We start from the raw sequence: 16,265 nt of genomic DNA on the forward strand, positions 1-16,265 counted from the left end.
CAGTGCAGATACACCTACCACTTCGGAGCGCGGTAGGATCTCACCGGAAGGTCATTTGGCTAAAGTGCCAGGCCGCTGGCCTGATTGAGAGTGCTCCGGAAGCAAGAATGGCGGCGATGCCGAACTCGTCGCCACAGGCGCGTTAGGCTTATGAGGGTTGGTGTGCGCGCACTCGTTGCTTCGATGCCAGTGGGAACGCTTTCGTTCGAACCCTCTCTGGCGAGCTTTGGCATATGGCGCCGACAATCCGATCAGCGTATACGCACGTGTGTTGCTGTGTTCGTTACTGCGTGAAGCCTAATTATTTTTCATTGAACGACCATGCATTAAGCCGTACTGTGTTCACATGTCTGGCCGATAATGCGAGTAATGCGTGCCAGAACACCTTCAAGTTTTATCCTAATCATACGTACAATGTTAACCACAGTGACTGCACTTGATAGTGGAATAATGGCGTGGATCCTGCAAATGATTCCAAGTCGATAAGCTGTTAATGTGCCCACTTGTTTGTTTGTTTTCAAACATTCCTCTTACCGAATGAACTTACCCTGCTTCCCGGACAGAAATATATTTAACGAGAAACAGTATCTATAAAGCAATATCTTACTTAATTTATTGATGTTTGAGGAATTACAACTTTTACGTGGTATTCAGAAAGTAAGAGCCAACGATTGCGTGCCAACAACTATTCCTTTTTCAAAGTTATGGTCCCTCTTTACATCAAGCACATCTGAAAAGGTAAAGACAAGGAATACAAATTTAAGCCCCGACAGCCTTGAAACATCATGGCTTGCTGTCACCACTTAATATCTCCTGCACCCCTTCTTTCTTCACCGTAAACGAGCGTTGCGCAGAGCCCACACCAAGTGCGGGCTATATAGTAAGCGGCGCGCCGTTTGTGCTTCTGGTGGCGGCACAAGTTGATGAAATGCGTAGCTTTAATGTCACTGTCTGCAATTCGGAACATCACTTTCTCATCCCCTAATGGCTTTCTCGAATTTGATGCGCATGTTTACCTTCTCTCCTAACGAAACCTCCATACAAAAGTATTCTCTATTTCTACAAGATATGTTTAATTCTTTATTTTATTTGTTTACTTATATTCAATGTAGCCCAAGCAAAGGAGTGCAGTTCAGAATTCCCAAGTTCAATACAAATATTCTTGCTATTTCTTAATTTCAATTTCCTGTATTTTTTCCTATTACCCCTGCTCCAGTGTAGGTTGGAAAACCAGCTGCAGTGTGTATCTCCTTTCATTTTTCTCTTTCCCTCTATCCCCCTCTCATTATCAACAAAACACGCCAACGATATTTCACCGATTGATGCAAGTACAGTACATAAGTGCCAGTTTTTATCTTTTTCCCCTTTCTTTTTATGCACGTCTCGATGCACACACTTGAAGCATTGTGCCTTGCACAGGTAAACTTTTCCTCAAACTTTCTCAGCTCGTCACACGCGCATTGCAGGTGACAGGTACAGCCTCTTCCCGACGGGGGAGCTACACGTGAGGAGGGTGGACGCCACCGACGCCATGTCGCGCTACCAGTGCCAGACGCAGCACAGGCTCACGGGCGAGGTCGTCAACAGCCCGTCGAGCAGGAAGATCACTGTCAGAGGTGAGTGCGGCGCACATAGTGGCTAAAAAAAAACGTAATTAACAAGCGAAAAGAGGTTGGGTAATTCGGGCAGGACTACGTCAATTAAGGAAGTTTCAATGGGTTTCTGCCACATATCTCACGTGATACTGAAACTTGGAGGTTAACAAAAACGCTGCATAAGAAGTTAAGGGCCGCGCAAGGAACGATAAAGCGAAAAATGCTAAGCGTAGCGTTAAAAGGCGGGAAGAGAGCGATGTGGATCAGAAAGAAAAAAAGGTATAGCCTATATTCAAGTTGACATTAATAGAAAGAAAAATGAAGCTGGGAAAGTCATGTAACGCATAAGGCAGACAACCGGTAGGCCATTATAGTTACAGAACGGGTGCCAAGGGAACTGAAGCGCAGTCGAGGATGGCAAGAAATCACGTGGGGCGATGAAATTATCCAATTTGCATCCGAAAGTTGGAATCAGCTAGCGCAAGACAGGGGTAACTGGAGATCGCCTGGAGATGCCTTCGCCCTGCAGTGGATATAAAATTATTATTATTATTATTATTATTATTATTATTATTATTATTATTATTATTATTATTATTATTATTATTATTATTATTATTATTATTATTATTATTATTATTATTATTATTATTATTATTATTATTATTATTATTATTATTATCAGCGTCAGCATCATCACTGATGCATGGGTGCGTAAAACGTGCCGAATTGGAACAAGAAACTAAACAGCGCCACAGAGACTGCTCTTGAGGTAAACAGTGGTTCTGAGTCTTCCCTGCTGGATGAGCTAAGGGAAATCAGAAAAAGTTTGCAATCTTTGCCCATTCTACATAAGAAGGTTAATTCTCTCCTATTGCTGCAAGAGTTCACGGCTGTATCGGAATCAGTTGGGGAACTCGAAGGAACCGATCCGAGAAGTGCGATTCTGTTTTGAAACAACAGCAGCATATTCAGGGACATTAAATGTCTGATTCTGCTGAACTGGAAGCTCTGAAAACAACTGTGTTAACTCAGACAGCAGTAATACAAAAGCTAGAAGAAAACCAAAATGAAGGTGAGCAGTACAGCGTACTAAAGAATCTTGAGATTCAAGGTTTGCCAGAGAAAAGTAATGAAAGCCTAACAGAAAAGATCATGCAAATGGCAGCAAAACTGGAACTGTCTGGGTTTTGGTCTGCCACCATTGCGGCTGTACATCACAAAAGTCAAAATCGGTGGAACACCTGTGGTCCTGGTGCGCTTCACATGTGTAATTTGGAAGGAAAAATGTGTTGAAGCGCGGGTAAAGCTGAAACAACTACGTGAAGGTGTATCATTTCCGAATATTTACTTCAATGATAACTTGACCAATGTTAACCATGATCTCTTCTGGAAAGCCAGAACGAAGGCAAAGGAAGAGGGTTATCGGTTTTTTTGGGCGAAAGGAGGCAAGATCTTCGTGAAAAAGAATGAGACAGCGTCTCTTGTTGGAATCGGTAAACAAGCAGACCTGAGGCGCTATAACGTGAAGCAATTCCAAAGTTTTCTATTCCAATTCGGCAATCAGCCCTCCACAATTGGTCAAAAACTTTTTTGGACCACCCCCACTTCGCCTGTCTGTCATGCGACGTCACGAAAACCGCCATAGCTCCCAATCTGACATGACGTGTGCATACTGATTATGCATGATTCGATCGAGTAAAAGAAAAATAATTCTTTCTGATTCGACGCCTTTTCGCCATTAACCCTCTGCTATTGATCAAAAGGTTTCAGGCTGCGCCCACTTCTCCAGTCTCTCACCGGACGTTACAAAACCTCCAAAACTCATTGCGTCTAAGTGACGTGTACGCGTTAAGTCGGCTAGCCATCAGATACATTTTTCACTAGGGGATAGCAACAAATGTGCCGTGAAGGCCAATTTAGACACAATTTAAGAAAAGAGCAGGTGCCTGCAAAGTTTTGTCCAGGGCTTTGACAGCGGTGTGTTCATACCTGGCAGCTGCACCTGGATAGAGCCGTTGTTCGTGCGACTGACGTAGTCCCGCCTTTCCTGGCACGGCACACAATTTCAGTAGTTCGTGAAGCTCCCTACTCCCTCCGGACACGGGCCCATGCATTTTATGGCTGTACACAAACATTTAAATGTACCAGAACCGAAGGTGCTTTCAAACCAGAAAGGAAATCAAGTGCTACTCGATGTTTTCTTTATCCGCACTTCCCGGGAAGGGACGCAACTATTGTTTCGAGAAGAGGAAAGAGAGCGGGACTCAGTGTGTAGAAGCAGGAGGTAACTACTTTGAATGGGATTAGGATAACAAAAACTCCAGATGAGGACTTTTTATGGGTGAGAGAAAAGGGTAAGGGGGCTTGGTCGGATGCTTTTCAGACAGACCTTTTACGAAAGTTTAGTGTAGCCATCATTATTGTGATAATAATTATCATCATTACCAATACCTTTGACATGATAATGATCATTATCATTGTCAGCAGCATATTTTATGTCAATTAAACGTTCATCACGGATAATTTTAATTGTCCTTGTCTTGCATCATCAGCAACTCATCTTGTAAATTTTCTAATCTGATAACTGCATCTGAACTCAGGCCACACTCGAGAATGTTTCCTTTTTCTTTTTTTCTTTTTTTGCTACTGCTGCCATTCAGTTACTCATTATAAAACACTCGTTATCTCCTTTCCGCGCCCTTATACCAACGCCATTTATTTTAGCTTTTGTCAGCCATCGATTACCGTTAGATGCTTCGAGCAGTAGACATAGTCCAATGAAGTACGTGCCGTGAGTTGTTGGTATACACAAGAATGGTGTCGTACTTTCTTGTATTATAACAAGGTATTTATGAGATGTCGGCACCTTGAAGTGGCACGGGCTTCTCCATTAACATAGAAAGTATTGAATATCAAGCAGCATTTTATTTTTCAAAGTACGATTCAAAGTATGTCTCAAGCGCTCGCAGAAAGTGAAGTCTGGATAAGGTAATAAAAAAAATAAACATTTCGAATATGCAACTGTGTTCCCACTTAAAACAGATAATGAGACACAATCAAGTTTCAGGTACTCGATATTGACCCTACAGCTGACTTGTGTGGCAATCGTTAGTGTGCAAATAATCAGACAGACTAATGAAGTGCCGGAGCGCGGGTGCGCAAGAAGACTATAGGAAAACTAACTACTCTACCCACTAACTGCTCACATTCGGATGCTCACACATGGCGTGCAGAAAAGCCTATCTAGCTAGTGGTCGATCAAGTGCTAGTACCTTCGAAAATATGGGTTTGGCTAGGTAAATGTTTGGGAGCAGAAGTATCTGGGGTCCCGACTAGAGGAGGGAGGCAGCGTTGGAAGCCGCTTGCTGCTCAGTAATCCATTTCAATTTTTGAAAAAAAGAAACAAATTTTAAAGTGAAAAGTAACAGAAAATAACAATAAGAAAGGGAGTCATTTAGCAGGCTTAAACACTAACGCATACTTGCAAAAAAAAATAAAACAGAAATCAAGACGACATAATAAGAACGAGAGTCATTTTCAAATGGTAGTCGCTACCAATTCCTCATAATTATGATTTGCGTCAGAATTTTCATAAACTATTTACTGCTCATGAACCTGTTAAAAACTAAATACACCAATCTGTGAGGAATCCGCCGTTCTTCAGAAAAGAAATTATGTTCTCTCTAATGCTCTAATTTATGTCGTTAATGCGAGCAAGTATGACTTGGCGTAGCTGGGCATTACCTAGCATTACGTTTAGCGAATTGTCTCAATGGTTAACGAACACGGGATATAAAAAATTAATTCGAGTCCCTCACTACTACGTGTCTCATGATCATATCGTAGTTTTGGCGCATAGTACACCAGAACATATGTTTCTTCAGTGGGTTTTGTTATAGATTATATCACAAGCATGCATCGGCTGAAGTAGGCTTACACATGAGAGGCGTAATTATAGAAGCCTTCGTCTCTAACTGAACGGGAAATTGATTACGATGATCACGATGTTCATGATCATCAGCCATAGGAATGCTATTATACAGTGCTATTGTCCTAGGACCGTAGCCGACTGTAACAACCTTGCTGACAGTGTAGTAACTCAGAATTCATTGTTATTGCTTGAAGCGCATATTCAGTAATAAGTGACTTTATTTTGTGTGCGCGTGTTGAACCATATACGGTGCTTGTAAATCCTGTATTCTAGTTAGTATTCTGTTACGGTCTTGCGCGTGACGACATTGGTGATCAAGTTTCTGCTATGTATATGTGTTGTCGAAGCCTTTACTTGATTGTATTTGATTTCTGTCTCAATATGTTACTATACATATATGTATACCCACCATGGTCTCTTTTTCAAAAACGCAGTATTTATAAATAAATAAATAAATAAATAAATAAATAAATACATGCACTTGATCTGGAGGACGAACTGAAATGTTGGTACTATTCTTTTTTTTTTTGGAATCAATATTACCTAGTTAATGTTTACGATCGCTTAGCGTGGCACCTCTAACATGGCCGCGCTTTTATTTAACATTATTCGATACTGAATGTGCAAATTCTGCACTCATTATTACTCGGTGTTTTCATTGCCAGCAGCACTCAACATTTAGTAACTTATGGCTGTGAAAGTTTGGTTTTCTGTCATGTCTGTTTAAATTGTCCCAAGAAAATAGCGCAGAGGAACAGATGGCCCTCTTTGGTTCACAGAAATGTTCGTTGTTTGAGATGTACGCTTCCCTATGTGTATTTAGATCTTTCTACAAGAAACTCGTTCTCCATGAAGTTGTGAATATATTGAAAGTTGAAGATAGCGATCAATAACTTAATTACGAGAGCAAACAAAAATTTAAAAGCGATAGGACTTCCTATCCGGAAGGATCGATAGCTGTCTACCATATGTCTTTACTTGGTTTATTCGTTCAGTTTCGGAACATACAAAAATATACAGCGCTCTGAGCTTCTAATTTCGTTCTGGACAGGACAGCGGATAAATTGAAAAACGATAAAGATAATGGTGGCAAGAAAAAAAACACTTCTGGTTGTACAGAGAGCTCATTGTTTTTCTTGTATAATTTTTTGTTTGTTTGTACGTATGTCATCGTTATGTTTCAGCAGTGTTTCTGTTATCCGTTCTTGGTGCCACTTACCATAACAAAAGAAAAAACTGGTACCGATGCAGATACATGCAAATATGGGAAAGCAACTATTGAATTAGCAACGAACCATTCCGCAGCTGGTCGAATATTCTTGAACTTAAGATATGCAGCACTAGGAAAAATAGAAGAATGGTCACGTCCACAGAGCCTAAGAAGTTTCCAGCGCGATTGGTGCGGTGACAAAGCTGAGTTTCCTCGTGGCTTTGTTATTAGGGCTACGGTTAGCTTTATTAAGTCTGCGCCTCCTCGATAAGTTCTCCTATCTCTACATATGGTTAGAAAATGCAGCGTGCCGATGTGTGTCGAAGCCGTAGCCGGGCAGAGCGCAGTACTAACACACTCACTGCTAGAAAATCTCGCTCTCTCTTTTTGCACATCCCCCCCTTCGAAAGTTCTTTCTTTATTTCTCTCTCTCTCTAGCTCTCTCTTCGCAAGCCTGAGGTGGATGATAAGATAAATGGGTGCATAAACACACACACTATTCATGGAGGCACATGTGGGCCCGTTGCAACGTGTTCCCAGCGATCAACAGAGCGAGTGATTTCCTGTAGGCAACCAAACTGCTTGTAGGGGAACTGAATAGATGCACTTATAGTCGGATACAACTTTAGAAAAAAGGGGAGGCCCCGCCCAGATGACCGAAGCGGCGAAGTCACCGGCCGTCCGGTGCATGACGTCGGTCCAGAGTGCACGCCCCTTGGTGGATGTCGTGTGCATCCGCCTCGGAGGAGTAAACGCCCCCTTTTTTCTAAAGTTGTATCCGACTATAGACGACCATCCATTCACGGAGGAGGAGATCTTGGGACCGTGGCCTCGTGTGTCTGCTATGTACAGGGTCACGGAGGCGCTGCTGCCTTCTTAAAATGCGTCAACCTGTATTATCGCTTATGGGGCTTCAGCCCCTTCCCCTCCGAAATTTTTTCGTGCTGTCATGCACCGCCGAACAAAACAATCCCCGGTGCCGGAAATCATTCCGGATTTCGTCTAGAATGTCTTTTTTCATGCTCGAAAAGACATTTCGGCGCGAACATTGCGAACTCGGGCTAGATATCGTGGCAACACCCATGCACCGGAAGTCACATAACGCAAAGAAATATATCCTGGCACAAAGTTTTTAGCGCATTCTGTCGGCGAGTGGGCTCGTCACGGCCTACCGCGGAGGCCGCGGAATCTACAGAGCGCATGGATTTCAATTCCGAATCCTTATGGGTATAAAGTTCTCATAACATTTTGATGCAAAAGGTGCATTAACGTTTCCAAAGTCGTGCTTGTCATTTTCAGTTCCAGCACATTGTGGGTTTAATGTTCTTATAAACATATGGCGCCAATGGCGCATTGACTTTTCTAAAGTCGTGCATCGGACCATACTACGAGGCAAGCCAAATCAACACATTATCAGACTAGCTGACAAAGCACGCAGCGAGGATCGATGAGACAAAGCGTTGTGGTGGTTCATTTGTGCCGTTATATCACGGAAAAGAATATATTTTCTTTTTCTTTCATCTGCGCGAAAGAATCTATCTATGTCAAGACACTAAAGCAAGCAAAGGTCTCTACGTTCTTATTTATTCTTTCTACTTTGACTTTAATTTGCGAAGACACATGATTCTGTGATCTGTGAATCTGTGATCGCGCAACATATTTATTTGCATTGTTTGACGAAATATATACAGTGATTTTTGCTTAGATACATTGATTTATTCGAGAGTTATACGTATATTTAAAAAACTTGCTGCGAGGTTTTGTGTGTACATGCAGTGAACTTTGTTTCTAGTGAGACTTTCTTTCTCTTTATTAAGCTGTGTCTTCGCATTTGCATATTCCATTGTCTCTTCGCATTTCTAATGTGTATTTTGCAGAAATGCTTTTTATATGTGCTTTCTGTTGCGACTATAATTTTGGTGCCATTACTCACAATACACGACCGTTGGCAGGAGCTCCTGCGCAATATATTGGACCGAAGGACAGCACCATCGAGACCTTTCTCTGGCCGTTGCACATGCACAAAAATGTAGACAAGGTTTTCGAATGACAAAGTTTCACTGAAATATCTGTCCTCAACTCGTTCATTTCATGGCCTTTACGTTTTTCATATCAGCAGCATGCACTGCTTTGCTGGTTTCAAGCTGATATAGTTTTAAAGCTTGTGTTACATTTTAGTTACTTATTAAATAAACAAAAAAAAACATGCAAGCATTGATATCAGGGATTTCCGGCAGAATTTTCGGGACATGCGAATATATTCTTTTGAAAAAAAAAAGATACATATTGTACTTGCCTTGACAGTGCGCAGCGTTCAAGAATTTGTTTGCAGCACCTTTGGCAATGGCAATGCCGTTATTATTCATGCATTTGGTCCCTCGCCAGATTCTCTAAGGAGGAAGTCGAGCTGCAACGTTAGTCACCCGCCCCCCCCCCCCCTTCCAAACGAAATTTCTGGCTGCGCCACTGCATAGTCACGAACCACTGGGTCGTGCTCCTCGCAGAATCGTTCGCCATGTCCCCTCGCATCATCGACAGCCGGCGCCAAGTGCGGGCCGACCAGGGCCGCTCGGCGCAAATACCCTGCGCCGCCCAGGGTAACCCAGTGCCCGGCTACCAGTGGTTCCGCAAGGTGCGGGGACAGGCGCTGCCCGTCATGCAGGGAGGCCGCTTTCTACACCTCGACGGCACACTCGTCATCAACCAGGCACGTGGTACACTCTTGTCACGTGATGTAAAGAAGGGTAAGGCGTCCAGACATGGATACAAGAGAAGAGAAGTGGACGACACGAACGCCGACTATCAACTGAAGGAAGCACTCAGGTGAAAAAAAAAAAGAAAGAAGACACATAACTCATCTGCGCATGCTCTGGAAAGGTAGCACCACGTGTCAATCGGGTACACGTTCCGGTCTACGTGAGAGGTAACTATTCAGGCATTTGATCTCTTCCTTATGTAAGGTAATCGAAGGCTGATTCACGCAAGTACTTCCCCTATTATTGATATGCCATGCCTCGACCATAAGACGCGTACCTTCATTCCTGTGCCTGTACAATATCGCGCATTCATCTAACTCAGGCGTCAATTGCAATCTTGACAATGTAAGGAAAGATTAGAAGGCTATGTACTGGTTAACGACGTTTTATGTTTCATTAGCCTCTGACTGATACACCGCCCCGTTTCCCCTACGTTGAAATGACCACAGCTAAACGCAACTTTATATACCAGACCCAAACGACAGTCAGTAAAATTGTTGTTCTTGATGTGCTTCACTGGACAAATATCTATTATTTTATTGCCTTTCAGCTGCTGGTCTTTTCTCCGCAGGCAGCGCATATCTTACATAGGTTATTGGGAGCAGTAAAAACAACATTAACACCATATCTACTTGCAACTTTTTTTTTTAGCCTGTGCGATACTGAATGAATGTAAGGAATAGCCACTACTCTTTTCTCGCCACTACTTTTTTCTGTAATCACGTCCATCCCCCTCGAAATCGACTTCTTTAGGCGTTCAGCCACAGTGACCACTACTACGCTAGGATCACCTGCTTCTAATAGGCGCCGGACCTGTGCTTTAAAACTGGCATTCATCTTGTGCATGCACGATCTGGTGAGAGAAGACTGAACGCACGACATGGCAATTTCTTTCTATACTACTTTGGAATGCTTGGATTGAAAGCTGAACAGAGTTGCAAGTAGATATGGCGTTAATGTTGTTTTTACTGCTCCCAATAAGCTAGGTAATATATGCACTGTCGTGCAGAGAAAGAAGAAGCAGGTGAAAGGCAAGAATAGAACAGATATTTATCCAGTGAAGCACATCAAGAACAACAATTTTACTGACTAGCGTTTGGGTGTGGTATATAAAGTTCCCTTTAGCTGTAGCCATTTCTACGTAGGGCAGATCGGGCGGTGCATCAATCAGAGGCTAATGGTACATAAGATGTCGTTAACCGGTGGCTTGCCGTCTAATCTTTCCTTACATTGCCAAGATTGTAACTGATGCCTGAGTTAGATGAATGCGCGATACTGCACAGGCATAGGAATGAAGATACGCGTCTTATGGTCGAGGCATCGCATATCAATAATGGAACTGCGTGCGTAAGTCAGCCTTCGATTACCTCGCATAAGCAAGAGATCAAATGCCTTAACGGTTACCTCTCGCATACACCGGCACGTGTACCCGATTGGCACCTGATGCTACCTTTCTAGAGCACGTGCACATGAGTTTTGTGTCTTCTTTCTATTTTTTTTTGCTTCCTTCACTTGATAGTCGGCGTTCGTGTTGTCCATTTCTCTTGTGTCCGTGTCTGCACGCCTTACCCCTTCTTTGCATTATGATTTCTTACCAACTAGCTCAGCTTTCTGTCATTCTAAAATCTTGTCACCCCTTACGAACAAGAAACCAGTGAACCGTCAATATATATATATATATATATATATCTTAAGCAACTCAGGCTATCATGCACCAAACACATGGTAAAATTTATTTGAAAAATTGGGTATCCTCAGCGAAGGTCCTTGTCCGGACAAGGACTCTGAGGAGCCTAACAAACCAAATGAAGACCTCAGCCTTTTTCTCAGGACTGAGGAAATGGGTGAGGTGCATCATAAGATGCGTGAAAAAACTAGGTAGAATTTTTAGAATTAGTGGTTCTGTGATATATTATATTTCGTTTAGGATCACTGCGTCTTTCAAAAACCGCAAGACGGCGCAAGATATATGGCGTGAGTATGAACTGTCACTGAAAGGTAAAGACGGAGCACATTTGCCTAAGCACTGCAATTCATATTCGTTTGAGCCACGACTGGACAAGAAACGGATTATTGGAAGAAGCAGGGTCATCGCGGCACGTGAATTGTTAGATGCGTTTCATATATAAGAGCGAGGTTCGTCTTGTACTAACGACACATCAGTTTTACTCTTGCATGAAGAAAGAAGCTCCTTTGATAGCTGGCTGTAATTAGGGTACCACGCTATTGAAGCTGTTTTTGCATGGCGCGCATTTGCCTGTGTGTATATATTGCATGTTATACAATATATAATAAAGAGTCGAAAGTTGGCGCTCCCCTTGTACCTTTCCGTCCTTCCTTGTTAAAATTAAGTTATGGGGTTTTACGTGCCGAAACCACTTTCTGATTATGAAGCACGCCGTAGTGGAGGACTCCGGAAATTTCGACCCCCTGGTGATCTTTAACGTGCACCTTAATCTAAGTACACGGTTGTTTTCGCAATTCGCCCCCATCGAAATGCGGCCGCCATGGCCGGGATTTGATCCCGCGACCTCGTGCTCAGCAGCCAAACACCATAGCCACTGAGCAACCATGGCGGGTCCGTCCTTCCTTGTGTGCCAAACGATCACATTTATGGTCTACTCAGCAATATGAACCGAGTAGACTAGCAGCAGGTACTTCTGGATGAGTCACATGCACGGCCACCAAAAGTAAAAAAGCCAGCGCACATAAGCCAGTTGTACAGCGCAATCAGAGATTTACTTGAGACATATATATCGCTTAAAGGGCCATGAAGGTAAACAATTAACCCCCAATTTAAAATCTCACTTTTTCAAGAATGGCGTGGTCTTCTCTGGAGTGCCGCTTCGTGCAAATAAATTTTACCGTATTCTTTTTAGGTGACCTTAACCGACGCTGGAATTTATACTTGCTTCGTCAATAATACTTCTGGCTCGGACACCACTGACACTGAACTTCAAGTTACCGGTGAGTTCTTCTTTGTCTCTTTATTCTCTTTGTTAAGTTGTTAAGTAAGTCCTCTTACCACGTTAATCCCACGCAGAAGCGTGCGTCTCTTTCTTGTCAATTTTGAAACAAATTTAATATCTCAGCAAGCCTAGGTAATGACCGTACTGTGCCTGTGGGCTATACTTCTACTAAGCACACGCGTCATGCCATGGATAGATACGGGTCTATTGTTGTTGTTTTATTTTTTAGCGGCACCAAATTTTTTAAAATTACCTGTGGCAGATAGCACATTTCTAACGTATGAGCTAAATAACTAGATGAGGCGTCCATTACTTCTACGAGAAATCGAAATGCTTAGCTGAACAATTAGCATACATATACGAGCGTATTTCTTTCAGTAATTACTTTACGGCGCATAATTAAATCTACGAATTGTAGCTAGTGGGTTTGCAGCGCATATTTACGAGGAATAAACTTTGAGGATAGCACCGATTTCGACATATGCGCCGTTAAGCTTGCTGTAAAAATGCATTGTTCTTCCACTTTTTATGAAACCGCTGCTTTATGTATTCACGCATAAAAGTGACTGGAACGGCAGTGTATTACGTCGGACATCTTCAAAATTAACATATCGAAACTAGTGCTGTCTTGAGAATTCGTTTCAGGTGGATAGGCCTTGCCAATTCACCGGCTAAAATTCGTAACTTGAAATATGTGCCTACGAGTCTCAAGTTAGAATGGACCGCCCGAATCCGGAAGTTGTCTTCTAATTACCATGGGTTCCTAATTAGACGAAGAATTAGAGTTCTCAATAATTTTTATAACGTTCATCAGGTCCACATTTAGAATAACTCGACAAAATGCTTCCCTGACTGGAAGGCGCGGATGCCGTATATAAAACAATGTATAAACAATACCTAACGGGGTTATTTTTCATTTCTTATGGGAAATTGACATACCGAATACTTGTTGGAAACTCTAGAAGATCCTGAGGTCATGACTACAAAGGGGGCCATTTGTTTATTGAAACACAAACTATAAAGAAATTAGTTAGTATCCCAGCTGGTAAATAAAGCTCACCGACACATAGACAGCGACGAAAAAAGTACACAGCTGCACAAATTAGCGTAAAGTAAGGAATATAAACATTTTTGAATGCCTCAACTAATACACGTTGTGTCCTCAAGTCTGCAAGTGTTTTCGTTTCACCTCAACAATTCCAGCCGTGTTCTACTGAGCGTAAATGTATTCCTTACTCGTCCGTTGTACTGTAGTGCTGAAGGGACTCTTCCGAAATTGTGCCGTACTAGTTGGAAAAAAATGCAATCCAAATGTGGATGTTCCTGATGGAAGAGAGAGGATGCTCCAGCACTTCCTTTCCAGTGTCGTGTTCTTACTTCACTTTTTCAAGGAACACGCGTTTTTCTTTAATATACAAGCGGAAAGCTTTCCTGGCGACTGCGATAGTCGATCACTGCATATATGAAGTGTATACGTAGTCACTAAAGTTTTGAAACAGTGCACTAAACCATAGCACACGCGATGAACTAAGTGCGCGTGCCTTTTCTAACTCTCCTGTTCAAGCACTGCTTCGGTTCTATTGTCTTCAAGCTGCACCGCTTGAAACCCACGTATAGGCCACGCAGAATGAAGGGCGTCGTTCGCTAGATTAGGACGAACAAACTCGCGAAGCACAGACCAGACGAGTCCCAACGCGTATATAAAAGAAAGGCACAAGCTCGTACCATGAAGCGGAAAGCCCTGTTAAGCCTCCTTCCAAGCGTCAACTTTCAATAAACCTTCCCACTTTTCTGACTAAGCAAAGAAAACGAGGAAAGCGGCAACCAGACAGAAAAAGCAGTTTCTCAGAGAAGAAAACAATCGCGTGCTTGAAGTTTCTGCCACGGTGTACTGTTTTCGACAAGACCGAGGACGTTTGCAAAATGTTTTCTCGTCAAGTATAGTGTACAAATAAGCAACAAAGCAGGCAACTCTGTGATACTCCTTTTTCTTTCCCCTTATCTCTTTTTGGCTGTGTTCTACGCAGATGCTTAGGCGCGCGTGAAGAGTAAAACAATCCAAAGCCTCCATTGTTCTGCTGGGACGCACATAGCCGACAACGTTGACGGTGAAGAGAAGAAAGAGGGAAAAAAGCTTATCGGACACTCATTTGCAAGGCAGATGGTGTCGTGACACTGTGCTGTCTTTATTATTATATGTACTCGGCGGGCTCGAAGAGCATCTGACCAAGCCGTGGTTTCCTTGTGTGTATTTCGGCTCGTCACCGAATCGCTGCATTGCTTTTTTTGTTTCCCTCGGGAAGTGGCAACATCGCGAAGCAGTTGACGCTGACGTGGGCCGTGCGTTTAGGCAATGTTCACGCGACTGTGCCAGTTCTCTGAAGCCTGAAACGCACTTTGACACAAAGAGCGGGAAGGCTGTCGGGTGCCTCGACGAGCTTCTCAGCACAAGGTGCACGCAGCGGCAGATCTCCGCTCGTTTAAACGATGCCGTCTCTAACTGCATAATATTGCTGAAAACGTTGAGGATGTAGCCGGAACACAGAAGGTGCAGGATTTCGCTGGAAGAAACAATGACATTTTTGGAAGCAGATGAACATGCTGGAAAATATTTTGTCGTCGGCTTCTTCACGAACTATAATTGAATGATCATGGACCGATAATGTGAGCTCAAATGATGAGGGAAACTTGTACTAATCTTGCACTTAGTAATCTAACACAAACTTAAGGTAATTTAATAATAATAATAATAATAATAATAATAATAATAATAATAATAATAATAATAATAATAATAATAATAATAATAATCACTGCAAGAAAACATCATATTCTGAAGTTATTTCGAGTTCCACATGCACAGGTAACTAAGAGCCACGAACGGAAGACAGTCAGAGGCATAAATATCGGACAGATTCTGTATGAACCAATCGAAAAGGAGGGGGCTCAGGTATCAGCGCACGCTTGAACTAGATACGTAGGTTTCCGGGGTCGGAATAGAAAGACCACTACACATTTCTGCAGAAATTGGTTTGTTACCAGCCAGAATAAAAATTATATATCTGCTAAAATTGCTTTCTGTGGACAGGCGACTTAACCACAGCTAACCGTCTAGTCAAGTGCATTGTTTTTAAGTTCACACGCTTTGGAAAAACCACTATACGCTGCTTAAGGTCAATAAGAAAACAGACTATATGCAAAACCTACAAGGGCGTTTCACAGCATATACTTTGTTTGAAATAATCAATATGTCGCACGTTGGGCTAAGATCGTAATTAAGATGGCAACCTGCGGGTTGGTGCCGTAATTTTCGCCGCCCTCCTTTCACCCTACCGTACAGAAACGCGCACGTGTCGCAGCTTTAACAATGCTGATATAGCTTATAGGTCAGGCTTTACATGGCTTATATCTTTGAGCTGTTCCTTCGCTTTTTCTGTATTCAGACCTTGTCGGCAACAGAAAATTAAGTATAGTGAAATGAAGCACGGCTATGTCAGTTAGGGCGCGTTAGACGGGTACGACAGTCTGCTTACGTTTTTCGCATATCGTCCATTACAACCAATGGAAGTAGTTTTATGGGTAAAACTGATAAAACTGATAAAATCTATGAAGCCGGAAAGACTACTCGATGACTAGGCCCAACGCTGCAGGATACTACTGACTCCTGAATGACCAATGGATTTGTTGTTAACTTACAGTTCAACACTTAAGTTCCCGGTACTCCTCTGTCGTTTAGTTGTTGCACGCCGCGCACTGTACATAGACCCCGCAGTTTTAGTTGTCTGGTGGTTTGATTGTTTC

The 16,265-nt window shown here is 42.6% G+C and overlaps 1 protein-coding gene across 13 annotated transcripts in view; it reads left to right on the plus strand.

Moving 5' to 3' along the window:
* The window catches only part of LOC135921671 (cell adhesion molecule Dscam1-like), a 439,711-nt gene that overhangs the window by 363,682 nt on the left and 59,764 nt on the right, over positions 1 to 16,265 (plus strand). For 12 of the 13 annotated variants that reach the window (XM_070535316.1, XM_070535327.1, XM_070535317.1 and 9 more), the window contains 3 exons: positions 1,446 to 1,616; positions 9,244 to 9,446; positions 12,375 to 12,462. In XM_070535316.1, the coding sequence (XP_070391417.1) occupies positions 1,446 to 1,616; positions 9,244 to 9,446; positions 12,375 to 12,462 (462 nt within the window). The remainder of the gene's footprint in view (positions 1 to 1,445; positions 1,617 to 9,243; positions 9,447 to 12,374; positions 12,463 to 16,265) is intronic. The other variant, XM_065455967.1, reaches the window with a different exon arrangement.

The sequence above is a fragment of the Dermacentor albipictus genome, chromosome 3 (genome assembly GCF_038994185.2).
Source record: "Dermacentor albipictus isolate Rhodes 1998 colony chromosome 3, USDA_Dalb.pri_finalv2, whole genome shotgun sequence".
Lineage (NCBI taxonomy): Eukaryota > Metazoa > Arthropoda > Arachnida > Ixodida > Ixodidae > Dermacentor > Dermacentor albipictus.